General features: G+C 38.3%; 1 protein-coding gene across 2 annotated transcripts in view; it reads left to right on the forward strand.

Moving 5' to 3' along the window:
* TRPM6 (transient receptor potential cation channel subfamily M member 6) overlaps positions 1 to 22105 on the forward strand; it is a 138840-nt gene that overhangs the window by 74103 nt on the left and 42632 nt on the right. For both annotated transcript variants that reach the window (XM_060154969.1, XM_060154970.1), the window contains exons 18-25: positions 223 to 375; positions 5218 to 5364; positions 9180 to 9308; positions 10606 to 10857; positions 12739 to 12913; positions 13118 to 13232; positions 16705 to 16898; positions 19741 to 19873. In XM_060154969.1, coding sequence (XP_060010952.1) covers positions 223 to 375; positions 5218 to 5364; positions 9180 to 9308; positions 10606 to 10857; positions 12739 to 12913; positions 13118 to 13232; positions 16705 to 16898; positions 19741 to 19873 — 1298 coding nt within the window. The remainder of the gene's footprint in view (positions 1 to 222; positions 376 to 5217; positions 5365 to 9179; positions 9309 to 10605; positions 10858 to 12738; positions 12914 to 13117; positions 13233 to 16704; positions 16899 to 19740; positions 19874 to 22105) is intronic.

Raw genomic sequence — 22105 nt, forward strand, 5'->3', positions numbered from 1 at the left:
AAGAACATCCCTATCTACACATGCTTGGATTCATGAGTATTTCTGAGGGAGACACTTCTAGAATTGGAATTCTCGAGTCGGAAAGTATGTATACAATCAGGATATCCACTGAATTGGGGATGGAGCTGACATTTTATATACACCCAAATCTTAACTTTATTTGGATCATACTTGTGCCTTGTATAACCCCCACTACTTACTTTGTTTTCTTTTCTTTTAAAGATCATCATCAGTATTCTTTTCCCACCCACCATTTTGACATTGGAATTTAAAAGCAAAGCAGAGATGTCACATGTTCCCCAGTCCCAGGACTCCCAGTTTACGTGGTATAATGGTGACCAGAATGCCAGCGCTCCCAAAGAAAGTGCTTGTCTGGTTAGTGCAATATCATAATGAACTAGGTTTTCATAGCATTGACGGCACACAAACATACACGGACACAAAGCTTATTTATTTAACAAATTATTTAACAGTCTTAATCATATTATAGTAAGGTCAGGTATAGCATGTATGATAGTTCTAATTAACCCCCATATGTTATTAAGCAAAATATCCTATTTCTGCCAAAATCAAAGACTTTATTATGTCTTGAAAGCTGCATAACTTCTTCCTTTGTGACTAGTGGAATAAATAGACTTACTGTTTCTCTAAAGCTACAATAAGGGATGCCTCATATCCTTAAAAATATGCTGGTTTAAAATGTGCATTGATCTTCACTCTTTCACGCCATAGTTTTTTCATTTGTTATATCCAATGAGTTTGAATAGTTTTACTTGAGTTCCCAGATGTATACTCTTTCATGGGCAACTTGAGCTGCTTCTATTGCAGCTTCACTGGAGAGTCTCCAATATGCTGTCTGGGCATATATTTTTTGAATTTTATGATTCAACTTGGATCACTGCTGATACAGTTGTCATTTACTGTGAGATGTAGTAAACATCTTTTCTGGTACTTAATACTTCAGTGATGCATCTTTAGCTAGCGTCTTGTCTGATGTGCTTTTGTACTTATGAGGTATTTGTCATAATATTAAAAACATATTTGATAAATGTTAAATGAAAAATAATTATAGTTAGTTTGTATGGCTGGCATCTGCTGTGATTGGTTGAGCCTTTATTCTGATTGGTTAATGCCAGAACAGTTAACTGGATCAGTAGTTAAATATTTTTTACTATCATGCCTGTTTGGGTATATATGTGTTCCTCTCCTCTTCCTTCCCTCCCTTCCCTTCCCTTTCCTTCCCTTTCCTTCTTACTTTTCTAAGCCTGATAGTTCCATTTGGGGTTCTCAGAGACCAAGATGGCAAGTACATTCTAAACTCAATAGAGTGTGTGAGTTCTCCGTTGCAAAGCTGGGTTAGTCAAGTTGTCATAATTGTGATTGTACTGGTTAGATTATGTGGTTACTAAGTTTAGACCATTTCAAATTTTTGTTTTTTAAGGAAAGAAGAAATGTAGTGCTTGCCTAACCCCATTAGAAATAGAAGGCAATCTTTATATGTGAGACATTCACATACATATGTTTGCCTTTATACTACTTCAGTGTTCATATTAAGTTTAATTAGCTTGTTGAAGTAAACAATGAAGGAAACTGTTTACCATCTATCTACAAACAAATATGTAAATATGTTGGCAACTTGGTTGCAAGTAGTGCTTTGGAAGTGAATGTAACTTCACTTTTGGCTCTTAGCGGTTTCATAGAAAGATAAGCTTTCACTGAAACTGAAGGCATTGCAGATAGTTGGAGCATTCCACTAAGCAGTTCTTCTTAAAGTGGAGACTCTTAGGGAAAGAACTCCTTCCTTGAGTGCCAATTAAATGTGCTCTTAACATTCAAAAAAGATAGTAAGCCCTCACAATTCCCTGAAAAATTAAATTTTGTCTGTAATATAGTGGTTCTCTTACAGCAGTTGCTCACCTGGTGGTTTGGACATGGCCACATCAATTAATAATTCAACGAATATCTAATAGCTACCTTCCACGAGCCAGACAAGTTCTGGGGGCATTTCATTAACTAAGGCAGATGCGGCCCTTGCTACTATGGAGCCTATAATCAGACAGACTATCCATGATACCTCACCATTATTCAAGTTAAAGCATTTATTGAAAAAGTGTTTCAAATCTGGTCTGTTACGAATGGATTATAATCATAGTAACAATGTTCTTTTATCTTTGAATTTAACTAAAGCAACAGTTTTGGATTATCTGCTTTGTGTTTAAAATTTTGTTAATCAGAGAATAAGGGGTAGAGGTAGCATTTGGTGGGACACACAAGTTTTCATAATGCTAATTAAGTATAATGTACTTGATTAGTTGAGGAACACAATTGGCATTATGTATTTTGGGGGAAAGCCAAAGACAGGAGGGACATAGATGCTCTTTTAGAGTGTCTTTGTCGTCATGGTACTAGTGTGATAATAAATATGATGAAAGCACTGGTAATAGGAGAATGAAAGCCATTATTCTTTTTTAAAAATTATTTTTTATTTATTTAAAATTTTTATTCTATGATTATTTTATGTTCAGAAAGGTGGAATAGCAGAAGAAAAAAATGGAGGACAAAGACTTTGGAGTTTTCTTGTATGTATGCAGAGCTGATTATAATATGAGTAGGATTTTATTACAGTTTTTCTTGATGAAGGGCTTCAATAAATGCATCAAGTTTTCCTTGAGTTTCTCTAACTTTCTTGAGGTCCTCAGCCATTTGAACTTGTTTAGCAGTAAGCGATTTAACTTTCTTCTCGCTATCTTCAGCAAAATCTTCTAATACCTCTTTGACATTTTTCTCTAATTGCCTGACTTCAGAGTTTCTAAGTTGCTGCACTAAAGTATTTGTGGTGACAGCAAGCATGCATTGTATTTGACAAAATAGGACAACATCATTGCATTCCTACTCAGAATCTACAAAATGCCATTGTTAGGAATGAAAGCCTCTTCAACAAAGGTTACAGTGATTTAGAGCTGTTTTTAAGTAATGTCTTCTCTAAACGTGGTGCCAAGTATCGTTAATCAAGCTCGTATCTACTTCTGCTCCTTGGGATTCAAGGTTCTTTTGGACTGTAGTTATCTCATCACTTGCAAGATAAGCTGGGTGTTCCTCTTTACATTTCAGCGTCTTCTCCAGTTCATGCTTGGTTTCATTGTTAACACACTGTTCTTGGGTCTGATTCTTCCAATGTAACCACCTCTTTTCCCAATCTGGACCTTCCATATTTCAGTTGCATTTTCAGTATCCTTAAGATGAGCCTGAAGAACCTCTTCCATAAAATAAATAGCTGCACCTCACTGCTGTTTATCAGACATGGACTGGTCTTCTAAAGCATTGTGTTGAATAACCCTCAAGCTGTCCTCCACAAAATCATTCCACTTCTGGTGTTTAAGTTTCTTCCTTAACAGCCTCTTTAAATTTATCAAATATGTTATCGTGCTCTTTTCCTTTTGGTTCTGTCATGAAGTGGGAAAATTCTTCCTGCAGGGTCTCCCAAGCAACCTCGATCGCTTTATTAAGAAGCTGTTTATCAATTCACTGTTTAAGCTTGATATCCACTGTAGTATTAAAAGTCCCTGAATTCATGGTCTGTGTAGCTGGAAGATGGTTGTTTTCAATCACATGAGTTGATACTCTTTCCCACAAAGATTGCTGAACAATTTCCTCCCAATGTTTTGGTGTAATGTGGCTCAGACTGATAACTTCATTGAGGATTTCATTTTTAGTTTTTTCAAACAGTTTTTTCCGGTCAAGTTCTCGCAGGCAAGGATAGTTATTCTTCTACTCAGTTTCAAGGTTAAAACGTGTTGCTTTGAAACTATCAGCCTGTTGTTCAATTGACTCCCATACCATTTTCCAAAAGTCCAACACAACAAAGCTTCAATTTCTTGTAGTCATCTGGTGTGCCTTTAGCATGCTTGTCTTTAGGAGTTTTGAATTCCAAAAAAAATTCTTTTTTTTTTTTTTAAACTTTCTTTCTTTCTTTCTTTCTGGCTGCATTGGGTCCTCGTTGCTGGGCGCAGGCTTTCTCTAGTTGCAGTGAGCAAGGGCTACTCTTCGTTGCAGTGTGTGGGCTTCTCATTGCGGTGGCTCTTCTTGTTGTGGAGCACGGGCTCTAGGCGCACAGGCTTCAGAAGTTCAGGCGCACCAACTCAGTAGTTGTGGCTCGTGGGCTGCAGAGCGCAGGCTCAGTAGCTGTGCCGCACGGGCTTAGTTGCTCCGCGGCATGTGGGATCTTCCCAGACCAGGGCTGGAACCCGTGTCCCCTGCATTTGCAGGCGGATTCTTAACCACTGTGCCACCAGGGAAGCCCACATTTCCTGTTAAAACCACATAGAAATCTATGAAGTAGGGTGATATCTCTTTTTCTTCTCTTTCATAATCCCTAAGTTCCCTCTTCTCGAAAGCAACCAGGGTGCAAGTGCTTTTTTTTTTTTCCTTTCTTTTCCTTTCTTTTTTCTCTCCTTCTAACAGCTCTTCTATGTAGACCCCTCTGTAGTCACATTTATGCAACCACTTCCTTGTCACACAGATACTCATTTCTCACCACCTACAACTGTTAACCCCTTTAGGCTGGCCCATAACTTTTGAGAAACTGATGGAAGATGCTTTCCCTAGAAAAATGCATGCACAACACAAATACTTGCATATAATTGCAGGAGGTTCAAGGAACTCCAGAAGTTCAGAGAGTCCATGAGCTTCAGGTAGAACCTCTGTTATAAATGAGTGGAGAAGCTGTCAAAGACAGAATCCTCAAACTAACACTGTGCCTGACTTCCCTATAATTTGGGAAAGATGTTTCAGCATTATGTGTCCATTTTGTCCTCCTGAATTACGGAAATAATTCTATTCTCTGTTATTGATTTCACGAGGATTTTATTAATATCCTTAGGTTCCAAAATTACTGATAAAGGAGGTTAAAAAGAACAGGAAGAGGGACCATTTTTAAATGCTTGGAACTACTCAGTTTGACTAGGTTTTCCTATGAGAGACTCAGCTTGCTTTTCAGAAATACGCTGTTCTCCTTACCCTGTCAAAGATTGATACAATACATGTAGTTTTCCTTCCGTTCAAGACTAAGATTGTAATTTGTCAGGTGGGTGCCTAGTTAATTTCTAATATTTTTACTATATTTATGTATTTATGAAATATATAATATTTTAGATACTTGTAAATGTCAGTATTTTAGTTACGCCTCTGACAATAAATGATCGTTTGCTCATTTTACAGAAAGACTATGATTTGGAAAGTGGCCCTGATGAGAAACCAGATGAAAATCAGCACTTTGATTTGAAGAGTGGGCCCCAAAGCCTCCCATGGACCAGGAAAGTCTATGAGTTCTACAGTGCTCCAATTGTCAAGTTTTGGTTTTATACGGTTGGTCTCATTTCAAAAATTACATATAGTATTCAGGATGGTTAATTGCTAATGATAATGTTGATAATGATATTGCCTGATTTACCAACTTGTAATAAAAATGTAAAAAGTGCACTTAAAAAAAAAGGGAGGGGGCTTCCCTGGTGGCGCAGTGGTTGAGAGTCCGCCTGCTGATGCAGGGGACACGGGTTCGTGCCCCGGTCCGGGAGGATCCCACATGCTGCGCAGCTGCTGGGCCCGTGAGCCATGGCCACTGAGCCTGCGCGTCTGGAGCCTGTGCTCTGCAACGGGAGAGGCCACAACAGCGAGAGGCCCGCGTACCGCAAAAAAAAAAAAAAAAAAAAAAAAGGGAGGAATGACAAAGGAGGTAGGGAAGAAGATTGGAGGGAGGTGAGAAAAAGTGAGAGCAGATCTCCTACTTTGGGAGTGAAGGCTCAAGCATTCTTCGTTTTCTGAGTGCTTCCAGTTAACACAGCTGGGACTCAGAATCTGAAACTGTGTGGAAAAATAGAATGAGCAATATGGTTGTAGAATTAAGTGATGGGAGTGGATTCTTTTCCCATCTTGGGCAAAAAATCAGCAGTTGAATTGATTTTTTCTTTGTAGGAATAATGTGTAATATAGACCCAAAAATTCAAGTGTTTGTTTTTGTCTTAGTTGCAAATGCTTCTAAATATGTAGAGGACAAGAAAAATTTTAGAAGTTGAATTGTGTAAACAAATACTAAATCTATCATGGATGGGAGAGATACAGAGAAAACAACTGTACACTAAATGTATTGAGTGCTTTTCACATTTATTTAACAGTATTTATTTTTCTAATGCTAACCTATAGTTAGTTAAATTGCTCAAGATTGTATATTTCTAAAACATTTTGAAGTGATTATAAAAGGATATTTGTCTAAATGTGTTATATTTCAAAATATTTGCTTGCCCAACCACACATTTATTTCATATACTTATTCAGTAAGTACATAGCTCTGAATAAATTTTATCTGTTTTCAAAAATAAAATCTTCATTCAGATGATGAGATTTCACCGTTTTTGTGAATATGGAAATACTGTATTTTCTGTATTTTTTGAATACAGAAAATCCTAGAGACTCTGATAGTAGCTTCGAGAGAGTTTAACCATAGTCACATCATTGGGTAAAGAGTTTTCAACTATTTCTTTCCTTAGACATTTCTAGCTTATGAACTCTTAGAGACAGTAGTAAAGCTAAGCAAGTGGAACAACAACAACTACAAAAATAGCTAAGGATGGTGTTAGCAGTGAGCACGGGCATTTTTAGTCATGGCTGTTACATTGCTAGGTTAGGGTACGTGTGCTTTATTGAAGCAGTGTCTTGTTATAAATGCTATGATGAAAAAGAAATGTAAACATTTTTGGATATCTTTTTAAGAATTGGAAGAAAAAAAAAGAGTCAGAAGCAATACCACCAATATCTACAGTGATTTAGTGCCTGGCCACCATGAAAACAATGTAAAACATGACTGCTTAATCGTATAAATTTATTTAAATTATGTTCCTAAGAGGTCATCAAATATATTAACCCTTGCAACATAGACCTAGAGAAGTATAGAATTAATAGAATTTACTTTAACTTTTTTATATGCTTCTCTACTAAGCTTCTTAACTCATAGGCAATGCTAATACCCATTATGCCTGCCTGAAATATCACCTATTGTATATAATATCAAATGGTATAGTCAGAAGTGATTTCACCCATTCTCTATGTAGAACTAAGCTTAGAAGAAGACTTATTAAACTTAGGTAGAGCTCAAAAAGATACGAGAAATAGGAATCCAGGTTAAAATAATATGATTCTTGTGAGAAGGAACACACACATGGGCACTTTTCTCTCTGTTGATCTGGGATTTTTTTTTTTTCTTTTTTTTTTGCGGTGCGCGGGCCTCTCACTGTTGTGGCCTCTCCTGTTGCGGAGCACAGGCTCCGGACGCACAGGCTCAGCGGCCAGGGCTCACAGGCCTAGCTGCTCCGTGGCATGTGGGATCTTCCCGGACAGGGGCACGAACCCGTGTCCTCTGCATCGGCAGGTGGACTCTCAACCACTGCGCCACCAGGGAAGCCCTGATCTGGGATTTTTAATACGTGTTTATTAGCTAGCACTGTGCATTGTCTCTGAAGCTATTGAAAAGACTGCACCGTCTCATGAATTGTTGGTGATTGTGGAAACTGATAAAGCCTTTCTGGCAGGCAACTTAGTAATATGTGTCACAGTTTTAAATGTGTGTGTAGTTAGTCTACTTCTGGGAATTGTAAGAAGATAAGAATGTTAGATAAGATCACAAAGCTATTAATCACTGTGTATCTGTGTGTACGTGTTTACTGTGTCTTAATTCTTTGAATAGACTGGAAATCTAGGTTTAATATACACAGTAATTAAACATACATTTCTTGAATGTCTATCATGTGTCAGGCTGAGTGCTTAAGTGCTGTAGATAAAAACGTCAACAGTCTTTAACTACAGAGACTCACAATTGGACAATACGTTTCCAATAACCAGAAATTTTTTTTTTAGGAAAAAAACAATCAAATTTTATTCTTTTTCTAGCACCCAGAGATAGCAATTCTTAACATCTGCTTTCAACTTTTTTCTATCCAAATATTTTCAGATTTTTTCGCAAGTGAGATCATAGTGTACACAGCAGTTTTAAACCATTTTAACTTAACAGTTTATCACAAATGCTTAAAATTCACTAGAAGGATTATGCTTAATGTTTATAAATGCGTTTCTATCTTTTACATATCTGCATCTCATGGATGTGCTGTTTATGTAAAAATTCCCTTTTGTATCTTGTCTTCTTTCTCCTTCTATTATACTAATGTATACTTTTCTGGCTCTTTAACCTCCAGCCTCTAAGCTTATTTTATTTCTGTTCTGCCACTTCCAAATGGAAAACTGTTTCCTCCTTTATCTGCTTATCTGGAAATGGTGTTCATCCTACAGGACTCAACTGATATACCTCTTTCTCCAAGTCTCAAATCCAGCTTCATCCTCTGCATTCCTGTCATGCCTTTAGCAGACTTGCATTATGGAAGTTATCATACTCTGTATGCAGTGGCATCGGCCTGCGTCAGAGATCACACTCCACCAGCCTGGCAAGTGGCATTAGTGAAGCATTTTCCTGCAGGTCTAGGTTGAATACTCTGGGCAGAGCAGCCTCTAGGTGGCATAGACTGTTTTGAGAACTCCTCACTTATGGAAAGCTCAGGACCGTGAAACAGCTGCCTGGCTAAGTTCTGTAATCTGCGTAGGCTCAGTGAGTCATGTGTTAGAAGACGTGAGCCCAGACCATAAGTGGTAACCAGAATATTTTAATCAGCATAAAATAAAACTCCCAGCAATAGTAAATATCACAATTTATTATATTTGAAAATAGGCACCTACTAACACTGCTCCTCTGGCATTCTTGGGACACACGTTTTCTTTTTAAATGGAGGGGAAGGTGTGTGATTCTCTCTTGGCTTGCTGTTGGCCTGACTGTGTCCATGCCGGAATGTGCAGGGTTCTGAAAGTTGTGGTCAGGAGTCAACAAGATGTGACCATGCCCATTTCCATGCATTTGAGAACAGTGATCTTTCCTTCCACAAATTCCTAAAATAGAAAACTGTGGATTCCTATGCCTTCTTTGATAATTATGTCATCAATGATCAGGGGGTGGTCCCAGTTATATTTTCATGCTATCATGGTGAAGTTCATGTGTGTGTTTCTGTTCATTTGGGTCCATGTCTGCTTGGCATCCTCCATTATGACTCTCACTCATGGCCAGGGAATCCATGTCCCCCTCACAGATGGTGTATTTGGCATTCCTCATGCTGTTCACTTACACCGTGTTGGTGGAGATGCAACCCCAGCCCACCGTGCAAGAGTGGCTCGTTATCATTTACATCTTCACCAATGCCATTGAGAAAGTCAGGGAGGTGAGTTATCCCTTCTCCCTTTGTCTTCTACATACCTCTGCTAGACGTGTTCTGCGCTTGGGTGATGAAAACGGAGAGGCCAAGCATGAGGGTGAGTCAGGCAATGATCCTGATTTGTATGCTACAGGAAAGGTAACTAGGGGGAAAATTTCTGATCTCAACCTTTTATTGTTGCCAAATACTTTCTGTTGGTTGCTGCTCTTTGAAAGCAGTTATTTTAGGGGACATCTTAGTGCGTTTATCAGTTCTAGAGTGATGGTATCTAGTTGTTTATAGACCCTCCAACTATTTGATTCCCCAAAAGTGTTTTTTTTTATAAAGCTGATGTTTTTTTATAGCCTAACATTACTTGCATATTATTGTGTTCATGTCACAGAGTGGCACATAAATGGCTAAAGTTGTGCAATGTGTAAAGAATTCATTTATAGTTTTTGAAAGTTCTTACTAAACATTTTTGAACGTTTAAGATAAAAATCCCTCTGGGGCAAGTAGTCCAAGAAACAAACCAAAGCAAACTTTTCATTTTTAGTTTGCAATGAGTCACTTAAAAGAAAAGGAATGAATATTCCTATCCAGTTATAACTGCAATCACATACCGTATGACTTAGGCTGTTTTCGATATCATTGTATATGTATCTCTCTCTACCTCTGTGCATTTACGTACAATGATTTTGTCCTAGAGCTAATATGACCAACCTTGTATATTATGTAGAAAACAATTCAGCAGAAAAACATTATCCGAATTCTACCTTTTTTTTATGCTTCAGGGAAAATAGCTTTCTACTGTTTTACATTTAAATTTGTCTGATATTCTGTTGCAGGGGTAATTTCTTATAATAGTGAATTCTAATATCATGTTCTGAGTAATTTGCTAACTACTCACTAAATTGCAGTAGTGGGGCCAGATTACAGCATTCTTTGGTTTTTTGCACTAGGCTATACGTCATGAAATGGAATTGCAGCTATATTCCATTGCAATATTGAGTTTTAAATGTCTTGGTGTTTCCCTGTGTTGGTTTAGGATTAATGAAAGCTAGAAAAACTTTTCTTTTTTAAAAAAAATTCTGGTTCGTTTTTAAATAGCTGGCCAGTACTAACAGTGAGATTAAACTACATTTATAGAATTGTTTACATAATTCATTCCCCAAGGATAACTTATGTCTCCAAAATCCCCTTATGATCTAAGGTTTGGCATGATTCCAAATACTCCTTAAAAGAACAGTTGACGTATTAAAGATCATATTGATCTTGGGTTATAACCCATTCTTTAAGTTTCCCTCTTTCTTTCATCTTTTAGGTCTATATTTCAGAACCTGGGAAGTTTACTCAAAAGGTGAAGGTATGGATTAGCGAGTACTGGAATCTGATGGAAACTGTGGCTACTGGCCTGTTTTTGGTGGGTTTTGGCCTTCGGTGGGGTGACCCTCCTTTTTACACGGTGGGAAGACTCATATACTGCATCGACATCATATTCTGGTTCTCACGACTCCTGGACTTCTTTGCTGTGAATCAACATGCTGGTCCCTATGTGACCATGATTGCAAAAATGGTGAGTCTGCTGTATAATCTGGTGTTCTTTTAATAGTTCTACTTAATTTCATGGTTCACATACATTGGTTTAACTTTTGAAATTATTTAAAGAAGCACACACGTCATCCCCACTTTCCTTATAACCATAAATTCATATTTAACAAATGTCCTTGGATAGCATATTGGGTAATTGATTACAATACTCAGCTTACCCTTTTCGTTAGGGCCAGATGATGGGGGGTTGAATCATATTTGTCTCTGAGCACAGTAATTCCTGAGGGCCAGATTTATGTGAGGCTACCACCAATAATATTTTCTGCTGAAATATTGATTTGTCTTTTTATCTCTCCACCCCCAGCCAACTCTTAAATAGTGATTACTGTGGGCCACAGATTGTTCTAAGTACTTTGTATGTATTAACTCATTTAATCTTCAAAACAACTTTACGACATGGGTACTATTATTATCCACATTTTATGTTCAAGGAAATGGAGTTCAGGTAAATTTCCCAAAGGCGTAAGTCGGGGAGCCAGGATTCATATCTGGGCCACCTGGCTCTGTCTGCCATCTGAGCTCACTGTGCACTTGTGTTAGCCCTGTCCAACTGGCTTTGCACAGGACCTAAGAAGGACAGTACCTCAAGATCATCTTTGCTTTTTCTTCTGGAATACTCACTGGCAGGGAAGGGCAAGTTCTTGAGAAGGAAAGGTAATGTTGAAACAAAGGAGGAAGACAGAAAAGGGAGAACCTCCAGGATTCCAAAGATAGATTTTTTTTATTTTATACTTTTCTCTTAGACCAGCAATATTTTCTCTGGTCTTGGTGACATTGGTATTAATTCAGTAGGTTATGCTGAGGTAATCACTGTATCTCAGTGACTTAGCACAAGTTTATTTCTCCCTGATACAAAGATTGATGTATGCTCATGGAGGCCGCCCTCTACCCAGTGACTCAGGGATCCCAAATCATTCCATCCTGGGACATAGCTGTGTCAACATGTGGCTTCTGAGGTTTCCTATGACAGGCAGTAAGAGGGATGGAGAACACCTAACAGCTTTTAACTGCTCTGGATGGGAAGTGACTCAAATCACTGTTACTCCACAGCCCAGTGGCCAGGAATAGGTCAGGTGGCTCCTGCCTCATGGAAGGGAAGCTCATGGAATATTCACGGAGTATGTCTCTGCCACAGGGAACAAGTGGGTTGAACTGATGTACATTTAGTAATTGAAATGAATTATTTAAAAGAGCCTTTAGAAAATTACAGTACATGTGCTAGATATACATGTGTGTATAGTACATGTGTGTACTGTATGTGCTCCATTGTGCATTATAACAACCAGGCTTACTTTTAATACAAAGACTACGTGTTTGCGAGTTAATGAACCACTGGATTTAACAAACATCATTTTATAGTTGTTTTTGCATCTTTAAAAAAAAAATTCTTCACTTCATTAGGATGTTCAGTACCTTGGAGCAGATTCTTGGTCTGATCAATTTCTCAGACTCTTAACTCCTGAAGATAATCCTGGGAATAAGGAGCCATTTTACTAATTTGAATATCCCTATTTTTTTTTCTTTTTCTAACCTCTGATGAAAAGTTAGGTATTAGTTAATCAAACGCTATTCATATTTCATCACATCTTAAAAAAAGAAGCACAGATCCTCTACAGTTAGCACACTTAAATTACTCCATAGACTACATTGACATGAAACATATACTGTGCAGAGAAAACAAAATGTGTTAGCCAAAGGAAATCCAGCTATTCATGGACTAGGCATTTTGGTCAATGACCAGACAGTCTTATTATTGGCAGGTATAATTATGATGGCTGCAGGTGTTTGATTTGTTTTAAATTTCAAATCTGTGGTAAACTTCTGGCTGTGCTGTGCTTTTTTGCAGACGGCAAACATGTTCTACATTGTGATCATCATGGCCATCGTCCTGCTGAGCTTTGGAGTGGCGCGCAAGGCCATACTTTCACCAAAGGAGCCTCCATCCTGGAGCCTTGCTCGAGATATCGTGTTTGAGCCATACTGGATGATCTATGGAGAAGTCTATGCTTCAGAGATAGATGGTACGTAGAGGATTCCGCCACCATGCAGCAATTGAACCTTTGTAGATACTCAGAGTAATAAAGAACCCTGGAAAACAACCATCTGAATCTTAAAAATGTCAAGAGTTTGTGGTATTCTGCTAAGTCAATATGCTAAATATTTGTCTAGAGTCATAGGACTGTGATTCACCTTATCTCTCATTCTTTTAAATTCTTTATTTGTAGTTTGTTCAAGCCAGCCATCCTGCCCTCCTGGTTCTTTTCTTACTCCGTTCCTGCAAGCTGTCTACCTCTTCGTGCAATATATCATCATGGTGAACCTGTTGATTGCTTTCTTCAAGTAGGTTATTTTAATCAAATACAGTTATTTTGTATGAATCAAAAATGGGTGCAGGTATTTTGAAAGATTCACATGTAACCTTTGTTTTTTGTGTGTTTCATGTCTAATTACTATGGTTTTAAAATATGGGCATGGAACTATTGGCAGGAAGGCAGCAGAATATGAGAAGAGAAAAAACAATAAATAGAGAGTGTAATAACAGCGGACTGAAAGGAGATCATACACTGTAATTAAGCAATAATTTGGAATCGTGGAGAGTAACAATTGACGAGGCTGAAAGTTGGTTAAAGGGTCCTTGATAACTTCCCTTCATTGGCTCTCAGTATATCTCATTCTCTGTTTTCTTCTATATCACTTTTCACTTCTTCTCAGTCTTCTTTTCTGGAGCATCATATTCTCTTCAACCTTTTAACATTGGAATGTCCCTGGGCCCAGACGTTTGTTTTGTTTACACTTTGGTGATCTTGTTCAGTTTCCTGTATATGTATACTGACAAATCCCAACTGATATCTTCAGCCTAGATCTCTTTCTTGAACTTCAGTTCTGTAGATCCAGCTCTCCTGTTCCATTACCAGTCAGATGTATAATATTGGATTGGCCAAAAAGTTCGTTCGGGTTTTTCATAACCTCTTATGGACAAACCCGAATGAACTTTTTGGCCAACCCAATAGATTTCTGAACTTTCAAATGTCCAAATTCTTGATCTCCCCTCTTTCCCAACATACACTTATTCTGCTTGTATTCTTTCCCAAATCTATAAGGAAGACCACATGTTTCTGTCAAAGCTTCATCTTTCCCATTGTTCGGACCAAAAACCTTGGCTTTCTTAATGCGTCTCATATTTCTAGCTCTAGACTTTCAGGAATACCTGTTGACTCCATCTTCAAATAGATCATCAGTCCAACCGCCTCTCACCACCCCACTGCTACTACCACAAAGCCTCCTAGTTTATTTCTCTGCTTCTGTCTTTGGCCCCTATATTCTGTTCTCAACACAGCAGCCCTAATGACACTTAAATTTTTTAAATTACTTAATTAATCACTCTATTCCCTAATGACCTTTAAAACATATGTCAGATGATGTCACTCATCTGCTCCAAAGCATTCAAGGTTCCCCATTTCCTTCTGGGTAAAAGTCAAAGTTTCTACAATGACCTCGCTTCTCTGCTACTTCTCCAATCACCCATCACACTACTATTCCCCGAATCCATGCCTCTCCAGCCACACTGGCCCCTCACAGTTTTTCAAACAACACAGGGGTGTTTGCAGTTGCTGTTCCCTCTGCCTGGAATGCTCTTACCCCAGATATCAGTGTGGTCCATTCCCTCACCTCCTTCAAGCCTTTGCTCAAATGTCCCCTCTTTAATTAGCCCTAACCTAAGGATATTATTTAAAAGTGCAGCCCCCTTTCCTTCAACCATCTCCTTGGCATGCCTGGTCCCCCTTACTCTTCTTTCTTTATACTACCGACTTATATATACAAATATATTTTATAATTTATCTCTATATTGTGTTTTCCCCCCGTTTATCTCTTATACTGGAATATAAGCTCCACAAGAACAAGTTTGTTTTTTTGGTTTTGGGGGTTTTTTTTTGGCCATTTTTTGCCCTTGAATTTATCCCAGGCCCTGAAAAGAGTGCCTGGCACATATTTGTTTAATGGATGAAAGAAATCAAGTGAAGTGATGGGAAGAAACTAGTATTTTCTGAATGCCTCTTTTATGCCAGACACTGTACTAGGTATTTTATTCATTAATTATTGCACTGAAGAAAGATAGATAAGAAAAGGGAAGTCAATGCATAGAAGTTAAGTAAAGAAAGTAGAGGAGATAAAGGCTGAAGGCAAGCAAAATAAATCAGAACACACACAAAGAGGACTGTTGTTGCGTATATATGGGGAAAACATACTTTTTTGCTTGTTACAAGGTTATGTGATAGCTATCATCTCCCTTTAGCCTCACCATTTTATGTACTTGTAACATTTGCTCGTGTTTAATTACTGTAGCTATTTTTTTGACATTTCAAATAAGATTAGGAGTGGGTATGAGATTTTTGTTTCTCAAAAACGGCAGGTGTCAAAAGGGAGGCTGACATATCCTCCCACAGGCTAGTCTTCTCACTAAGATGAATACACTGAGGACCATACAAGCTGAGCAACCCCAGATTGGACTACTTGTCCAGAGGCCCCTTTCCAGATTCTGTAATTACAAAGAACCTGAAATACACTGTGAAGATCGCCACCTGCTGGTGGGCAGGCTGTGATCACACTTGCAGTGGGAGTAACATGTAATTTTGGTGGCCCTCAAACTTGATTGTGCAGAATTACCTGGAGGACTCACTGAGACACAGATCGCTAATTGGGTCGTTCTGGATAGGGCCCAAGAATTTGCATTCCTGACCTGTTTTCAGGTGATGCAGTGCTGGTGGCTCAGTGACTGCACTTTGAGAACTACCGTTAAACTCAGTCAGTCGTCAATGTTTCCTTCATCTACTTTATGAACTCTGAAACTTCCCTCCTCCTCTCATCCTAAGCTGGCTTTCTCCAGAATAGTTCGGGTTCCTTCTCTTTATCATTACTGCAGTTTAGGGTTACCTGCATTTTTATTTGCTAAATGTGGCTGCCCTTCTCAAGTACTTCTCTGCCATCTTTCTCTAAAGAAAATAAATTACATATTAGCCTAAGCAAAATATTAAGATGGATATTCCATTGTGTCCTCCCCACCCATATCATGTTATAGACTTAAATAGTTAAGGGTGAATTTGTTCCACTCACCACAACTTCTATTACAAGTTCTATAATATCAACATATTTACTGCACTAACTGCATATTATAATTGATATAATTAAAGGGAGAAAAATCCCAAGGTGGCCTACCAATAAGGAGTCACTTTTATTGTAAGGTTAATATAAATAATTGATCTAGCTGCTGAATCGAAGCTCTTCTTATTGACTTATTTTAGGATGAATTGATTTTTCTTCCATCTGTTCTTCTTCATTAATATTCTTTCGTTTGAATGTTTTAAGGAGGATTATTCTAGCACTTGTCACATTTGACATTAGGAGAATCTCTTCCTAAGGTTGATGATGTAGAGGGACATTAAAGCTATTTACCATGAATGATGAGTTATGGACTGAAAAGACCCTCTTATGTGAGAAGAGATGGTGAATCAAGAATAATGTTACTTCCAGAGGACAGTTTCTGTTCATCGAATTTAAACTGTTGGCTTTTTCTTCTCTCTGATTGTAATTTCTACCTTTTGCTTATTCTGATTAGCATATTTTAATGTAGAAGGTGATTAATGTATGTTGTTTGGTGGAAGAAGAATCGTAAATGCAATGGATATTATTTTTATTGGCTAACTACCATCCATGTCAGGCGAACCAATCATAAAAGTTGGAAAATAAAGCAATAATCTGTTACGTTTCAGGATTCCATATTAAAACACTGTCCTTCTCTTACTACAACTTACAGTAACGTTTACATAGATCTGAAATCCATTTCAAATAACCTGTGGAAATACAATCGCTATCGCTACATCATGACCTACCACGAGAAGCCTTGGCTGCCCCCGCCTTTTATCCTGCTGAGTCACATTGGTCTCCTCCTTCGCCGTCTTTGCCATCACCAAGCTCCAAATGACCAAGAAGAGGGTGATGTTGGATTAAGTAAGTTTTCATTGGTGGGGCAGGAGGAAGAGAGTGCAAGAGTGGAGATCCAAGGTGAAGACACCTGGAACGTTGTCGATTAAATTCAGGGCACAGGATGGAAGGCTCTGGGAGTTAACTGACCAAAGAGTATCAGCTGAGCACCTGGGTCTAAGTAAATGCATGGATCTCATTACGTGGTTGTAGTACCTTTCGCTAAAAGTAGCTGATACTTTGAAAGAAAGGAATAGGTAGGAACAGAATCTCTGCTTGGATGTGTAAAGGCTTTTCGTCACCTGGAAAACCCCGTGATTTTACTCTGCTTAGCTGGGAAGACGTCAGAATAACTCCTAGAGAGTAGTCAGAGTGACCCATACTTATTTCCCTGTTGTTGAAGATGGAATCCAAATTGAAAGGGTACAGAAGGTCTTGTGGACTAAGGGAAATAGATAAACCAGATTTTGCTTAGTTTATTCACCAGAATCATGGCTCTCTGGTTCTCTACTCTACTGAATATGGAGATGATTCTTTATAGATATTTCATATTTTCAAGAACTTCAACTCAGGATGCAGAAATGTGGATTCTCTCTTTTTTTTTTTTTGGCAAAGCTTAACTCGACATATTTTGAGATTTTCCTAGTTCACTTTGCTTATCCATATATAGCATGATATGACTGTCATACTAATTGTCATAAGAGAACATTCCTTCTTGTGGTTCAGAGATCTTTCGTAGTTCCTCTAGGCCCGCTGGTACTAGGCCCATTTCTAGATAATTCCTAGATATAGAGGAAATGGATAGCATAAATTCACAATCCTTTATCTCAATCCCTGAATTCGAAATACATTTGAAAATGGAAAGTCTTTTTCTTCGTAAGTTGGAGAAAGACTCATTTGGACAGAAGAGGCTAACGGGACTAATGTAAGCCATTTATCCTCTTTATCCCTTGTAGTATGGATATTCATTGATTTTTGCCGCAGAAACGATGTGTTTGATTTCAGGGTATTGCCCTAGCTACAACTAGGGATTTTACTTCATTTATGGCATATGCACTATATTACCTTTCCAAAACTAGAAAACTTCTGATTTCTGAAATGGACTGGTTCCAGGAGTTTCAGATAAGGGATTGTGGACTATTTATACATTCCGGTGGGCCCTTAGGAGGACAGATGTTATCACAAGGTTGACAGGGTGACATGCTTTTGCTCCTGTAGTTGAGTAGTTGGCTCCGTGAAGTATTTTCTTCTCTTGAGTCACTTGGTGATTTATTTTTCTTTTCCATTTCTTTCCCCTAAGCGATTCAGCCTTTATATGGAAGTCAAAGCACAACTGAAGTTAATTTAAAGCCTTATAATAATATTATAATTTCCCGGCTTCTAATGGAGTGCCCTCCCAGAACAACTGTAATCTAACAGGAGAGTGTGAACCACTTGAGAGATCCTGGGATTAGCTAGGATTTGGCCCCGTTTTCTAGTACCATAACAAACAACGCTTTCCTGGGCTTACCTTGATCTGAGCTTATAGGATGATTTTGGTATAAAACTCGAGGAAGTATTCTGATGGACAGAGGTACATTCACCCTGAACTCTGGGAAATTCTTGAATTTTTGTGAGATTGCCTTTGATTCTCTGTATTGAGGATCAAGACGTTTGCACATGGGGAAGCAGTGCCACCTGGTGGACAGTCACAAGAACGTGCCACATACTGCAAGCTGCACCTATCATTGGAACTGCTCTGTGGGTTGTTTGCTCTCAGGAATCCACAGAAGGCTCAAATCATACAATTCTAAAGTTCCTTACTTATACAAGATTCTTTAATGCAAACACACATTTAGAGTTGAGTGGGGATGGGGATTTTTTTGGTGTCTGAAAGATGCTTCCAAGCCATAAAAATCAGAAAACATTGTACCTTTGAGTTGTGAACACCTTTTATGGCTGAGTATTTTCTTTTAGTCATCTTTTAGAATGAATATTTTCGTCTCTCATTTTATTGGAAAATTACAGAATATTTGCATTTCTAATAAATTCTGGAGAACTTTAATGGTTCTTTTTTTTTTTTTCCTAATTTAGGTGAAATGATTGAAGGAAGAGGATATTCCAATTTTACCCTTTTTGCAACAGCATTTTTATATTTAACAAGGATTAGAAACTTGCTCAAAAGATAATGCATTTTTCTGCTAGGTCAGAGTAAGAGTCAAGGTGGTAGACCAAATGTGATTGCTGAAGTTTGATGTAGAATTGCATTAGTTTCATAACATCATGAAATGACTTGTCTTTTAATGAATTAATTGTAATTGTCAAGGAAGAAGTATAGCCTTGATTGGCCATTGACTCGTCATAATGTCTCTTTCTTCAGTAGAAGAACTTAGTATATACAAACTCGGTGTATATATAAACTCAGTGCAACGAGGTAACACTTTCTTATACTTACTGGATTAATTTCAACAGACTTTGACTTCTTCTAACCTTGATTTTAACCTGTAGGTTACTTATTGTCATTTTGACTGATAAACCAGTTGGTGGGGGAACTTCCATATGCATATAAATGTGGTGAATTTTTATGTGTAAAAGTATTCTAATTTAAGAAAATATTGAAGATAAAGTATCTGTTCCACGAGTCACCTTCAAATTCCCACATCTGTTTATAGGACAAAAAGGAAAGACCCAGCCTGGTGTTTCCAGTTATTTCTACATAGTGCTTCCCAATTAATATTAGGAATACAGTGTGACAAGGCAGCAAACTATTATCATGCAAGCTATGGTTTTATCCATTTTTAATACCAATGGAAGAAAAGTCAGACACTGTATCAGCTTCCTATGGAGGATGAATAATGACTCTTTTTATGCACTATACTTATTTCCATAGAGCTCTACCTGAGTAAGGAGGATCTGAAAAAACTTCACAGTTTTGAAGAACAGTGTGTGGAAAAATACTTCCATGAGAAGATGGAAGGTCTGAATTGTAGTTGTGAGGAACGAATCCGAGTGACGTCAGAAAGGTAAAAGTTATATATGTATTTTCACCCTCTAAACTGCTACCTAAACCTGATTCTACTAGAATGTCTGAAAAAAGTAGAAAGGTCTACTTTTAAAACCCAGAGGTTTCGATTTTCTAAAATTTCCTCTAGTATCGTATAATATTCATGCAATCAGTGCACATCTATTGAGCAACTACTATGTTCCAGGCAGTCTTCTAAGTTAGTAAAGATAAATGGTGAATAAGAGAGCAGGGGCCCTTCCTTCATAGCATTCACATTCTAGTGCGTGCATGTGGAGGGCTGGGGAAGGACAAAAAAGATATATGTAATTTAATGTCAGACAGTAAAAGAACAATGAAGGGGGAAAAAAGTAGTATAAGGGAATAGAGATGGATCGTGGTGAAGGGTCTGCTGGAGTTGGGGGTTGGGTCGGACCGCTTTGGGAGCCTGGTGCAGGAAGGTCGCTCTGAGGCAGCTGAGGAGGAGAGACTTGAGGGAGGTGGAATGGAGCAGCAAACGTGGATGCAGGTGAGTCCAGGAGCAGCAGGGTGCTGGTTGCACTGGGAATCATGGAGTCATAGTCTCGGGGTGCCTGACTAGCACTTGTGCAGTGGAGTTGAGGGCAGATTCACTGAAGCGTGTGGAGGGTGAATAGAAGTAGAGACAGTGATTAGAGGCAGATTTTCTAAGAAGTGTTTCTCTGAAGGGAGGTAAAGAGGGGTATGGGGACATGGTGTGGTTCTTTTGTTTCATGTGGAGATAATAAAAGTAATATATTTGTTACTGGAAAAGATCTACCAGCAAGGGAGACACTGCAGGAGCCGGTGATTTGCTGAGTGAAGTCCTCAGGAAGGGCAGTTAATGGTGGGGGCCAGGAGAGAATACGGAGAGTGCTCCAGAGGATGCAGCCAGGCCGCGGGAACGCAGTTCTCACGGCAGTCATCAGCTGAGGGTGTCTGTGGGTGTGTGTGATTTGGGGGGGGCCGTTCAGAGACTTGAGGAAAGAGAAGGCGTGTTGGAGAAAGTGGACAAATGTAGAAGCTCGTAGGTCAAAGCTGCTGTTCATGTGCCACTAATCGCAGGTACCCAGCACTGGATCAAAATATGGACTGCATGTGATTGTATGCATTTAAAAAATTTAGAAATAATTGACATATTGTATTAGTTTCAAGTATACAACATAATGATTCGATATTTGTATATTGTGAAATGATCACCACAGTGAGTCTCGTTAACGACCATCACCATACAATTTTTTTTCTTGTGATGAAGTGTTCAAGGTCTACTCTCTTAGCAACGTTCAAATGTACAATACAGTATTATTAACTAAGTCCCCGTGATTATATGCATTTTTTAAAACGCAGCATTGCTTTCTTAATTGGAAGCAAATTGGCAGAAGTTAAATGTGTTCTCTCACTTTTGAATATACATGGACCTGACTATAAAATGTTATACCTAATTATGCATATATATTTTCTTATATCCAAATAGATAGATAGTGAATCCTTAAATATGGCTTTATTTGAAATTGAATCACCTTAAGAACTTTCTAAATGGTCACCTTGGGCATATGACTTATTTCTGAACTTTTAAAATTAATACCATATTTATGTAAATATATTTTAGGTAGCTGATTGAATTTCAGATCAAATTTTAAGAGTGAGGAAAAAATCGAGTATCAAATAACAATTTGTGAACCCACAACATTCTATTTTACTTAAATAATATCTTCAGGCCAAAACTCTGTGAGCTTCCTTCTTTCCCTTTCGCCTTTCCACACGTTCTGCCTCCTTTGTAGCTATGCTCATTGAGGCCTGCGGGCCAACTTAGTTCTGCTTTGTATATGTACCCAGATAGGAGTTTACAGAGCCGGCATGAAGTCCTGCTTCTACCTGTGTGTACTTGGGCAAGTTTACTCTGGGCCTTGTTTTCTTCTCTGTAAAATGGACACAAAAATAGACCTACCTTTTAGGGTCGTTGTGAGGATTCCATGGGATAATATAGATGAACCGTGTGGCAGTGTGCTAATGGATAGTAAGGGAGTAGTGAAAGTTATCTATTATTATGTAAAATTAGGCTCCAATTTTGTGAGTATAATTTCTTCTAAAATACATATTCCCTTCCAAACCTTAAGAAAAGGGATGTAAATAGATAAGATGGGTCAAGATAGGCACCTCCGCCCCCCAGTATTATGCACTGGAACAAGGTCATGGAGAGCCCTTCACTTTACACTATAAACTAAGGAAAAATTTT

This window comes from Lagenorhynchus albirostris, chromosome 7 (genome assembly GCF_949774975.1).
Source record: "Lagenorhynchus albirostris chromosome 7, mLagAlb1.1, whole genome shotgun sequence".
NCBI classification, from domain to species: Eukaryota; Metazoa; Chordata; class Mammalia; order Artiodactyla; family Delphinidae; genus Lagenorhynchus; species Lagenorhynchus albirostris.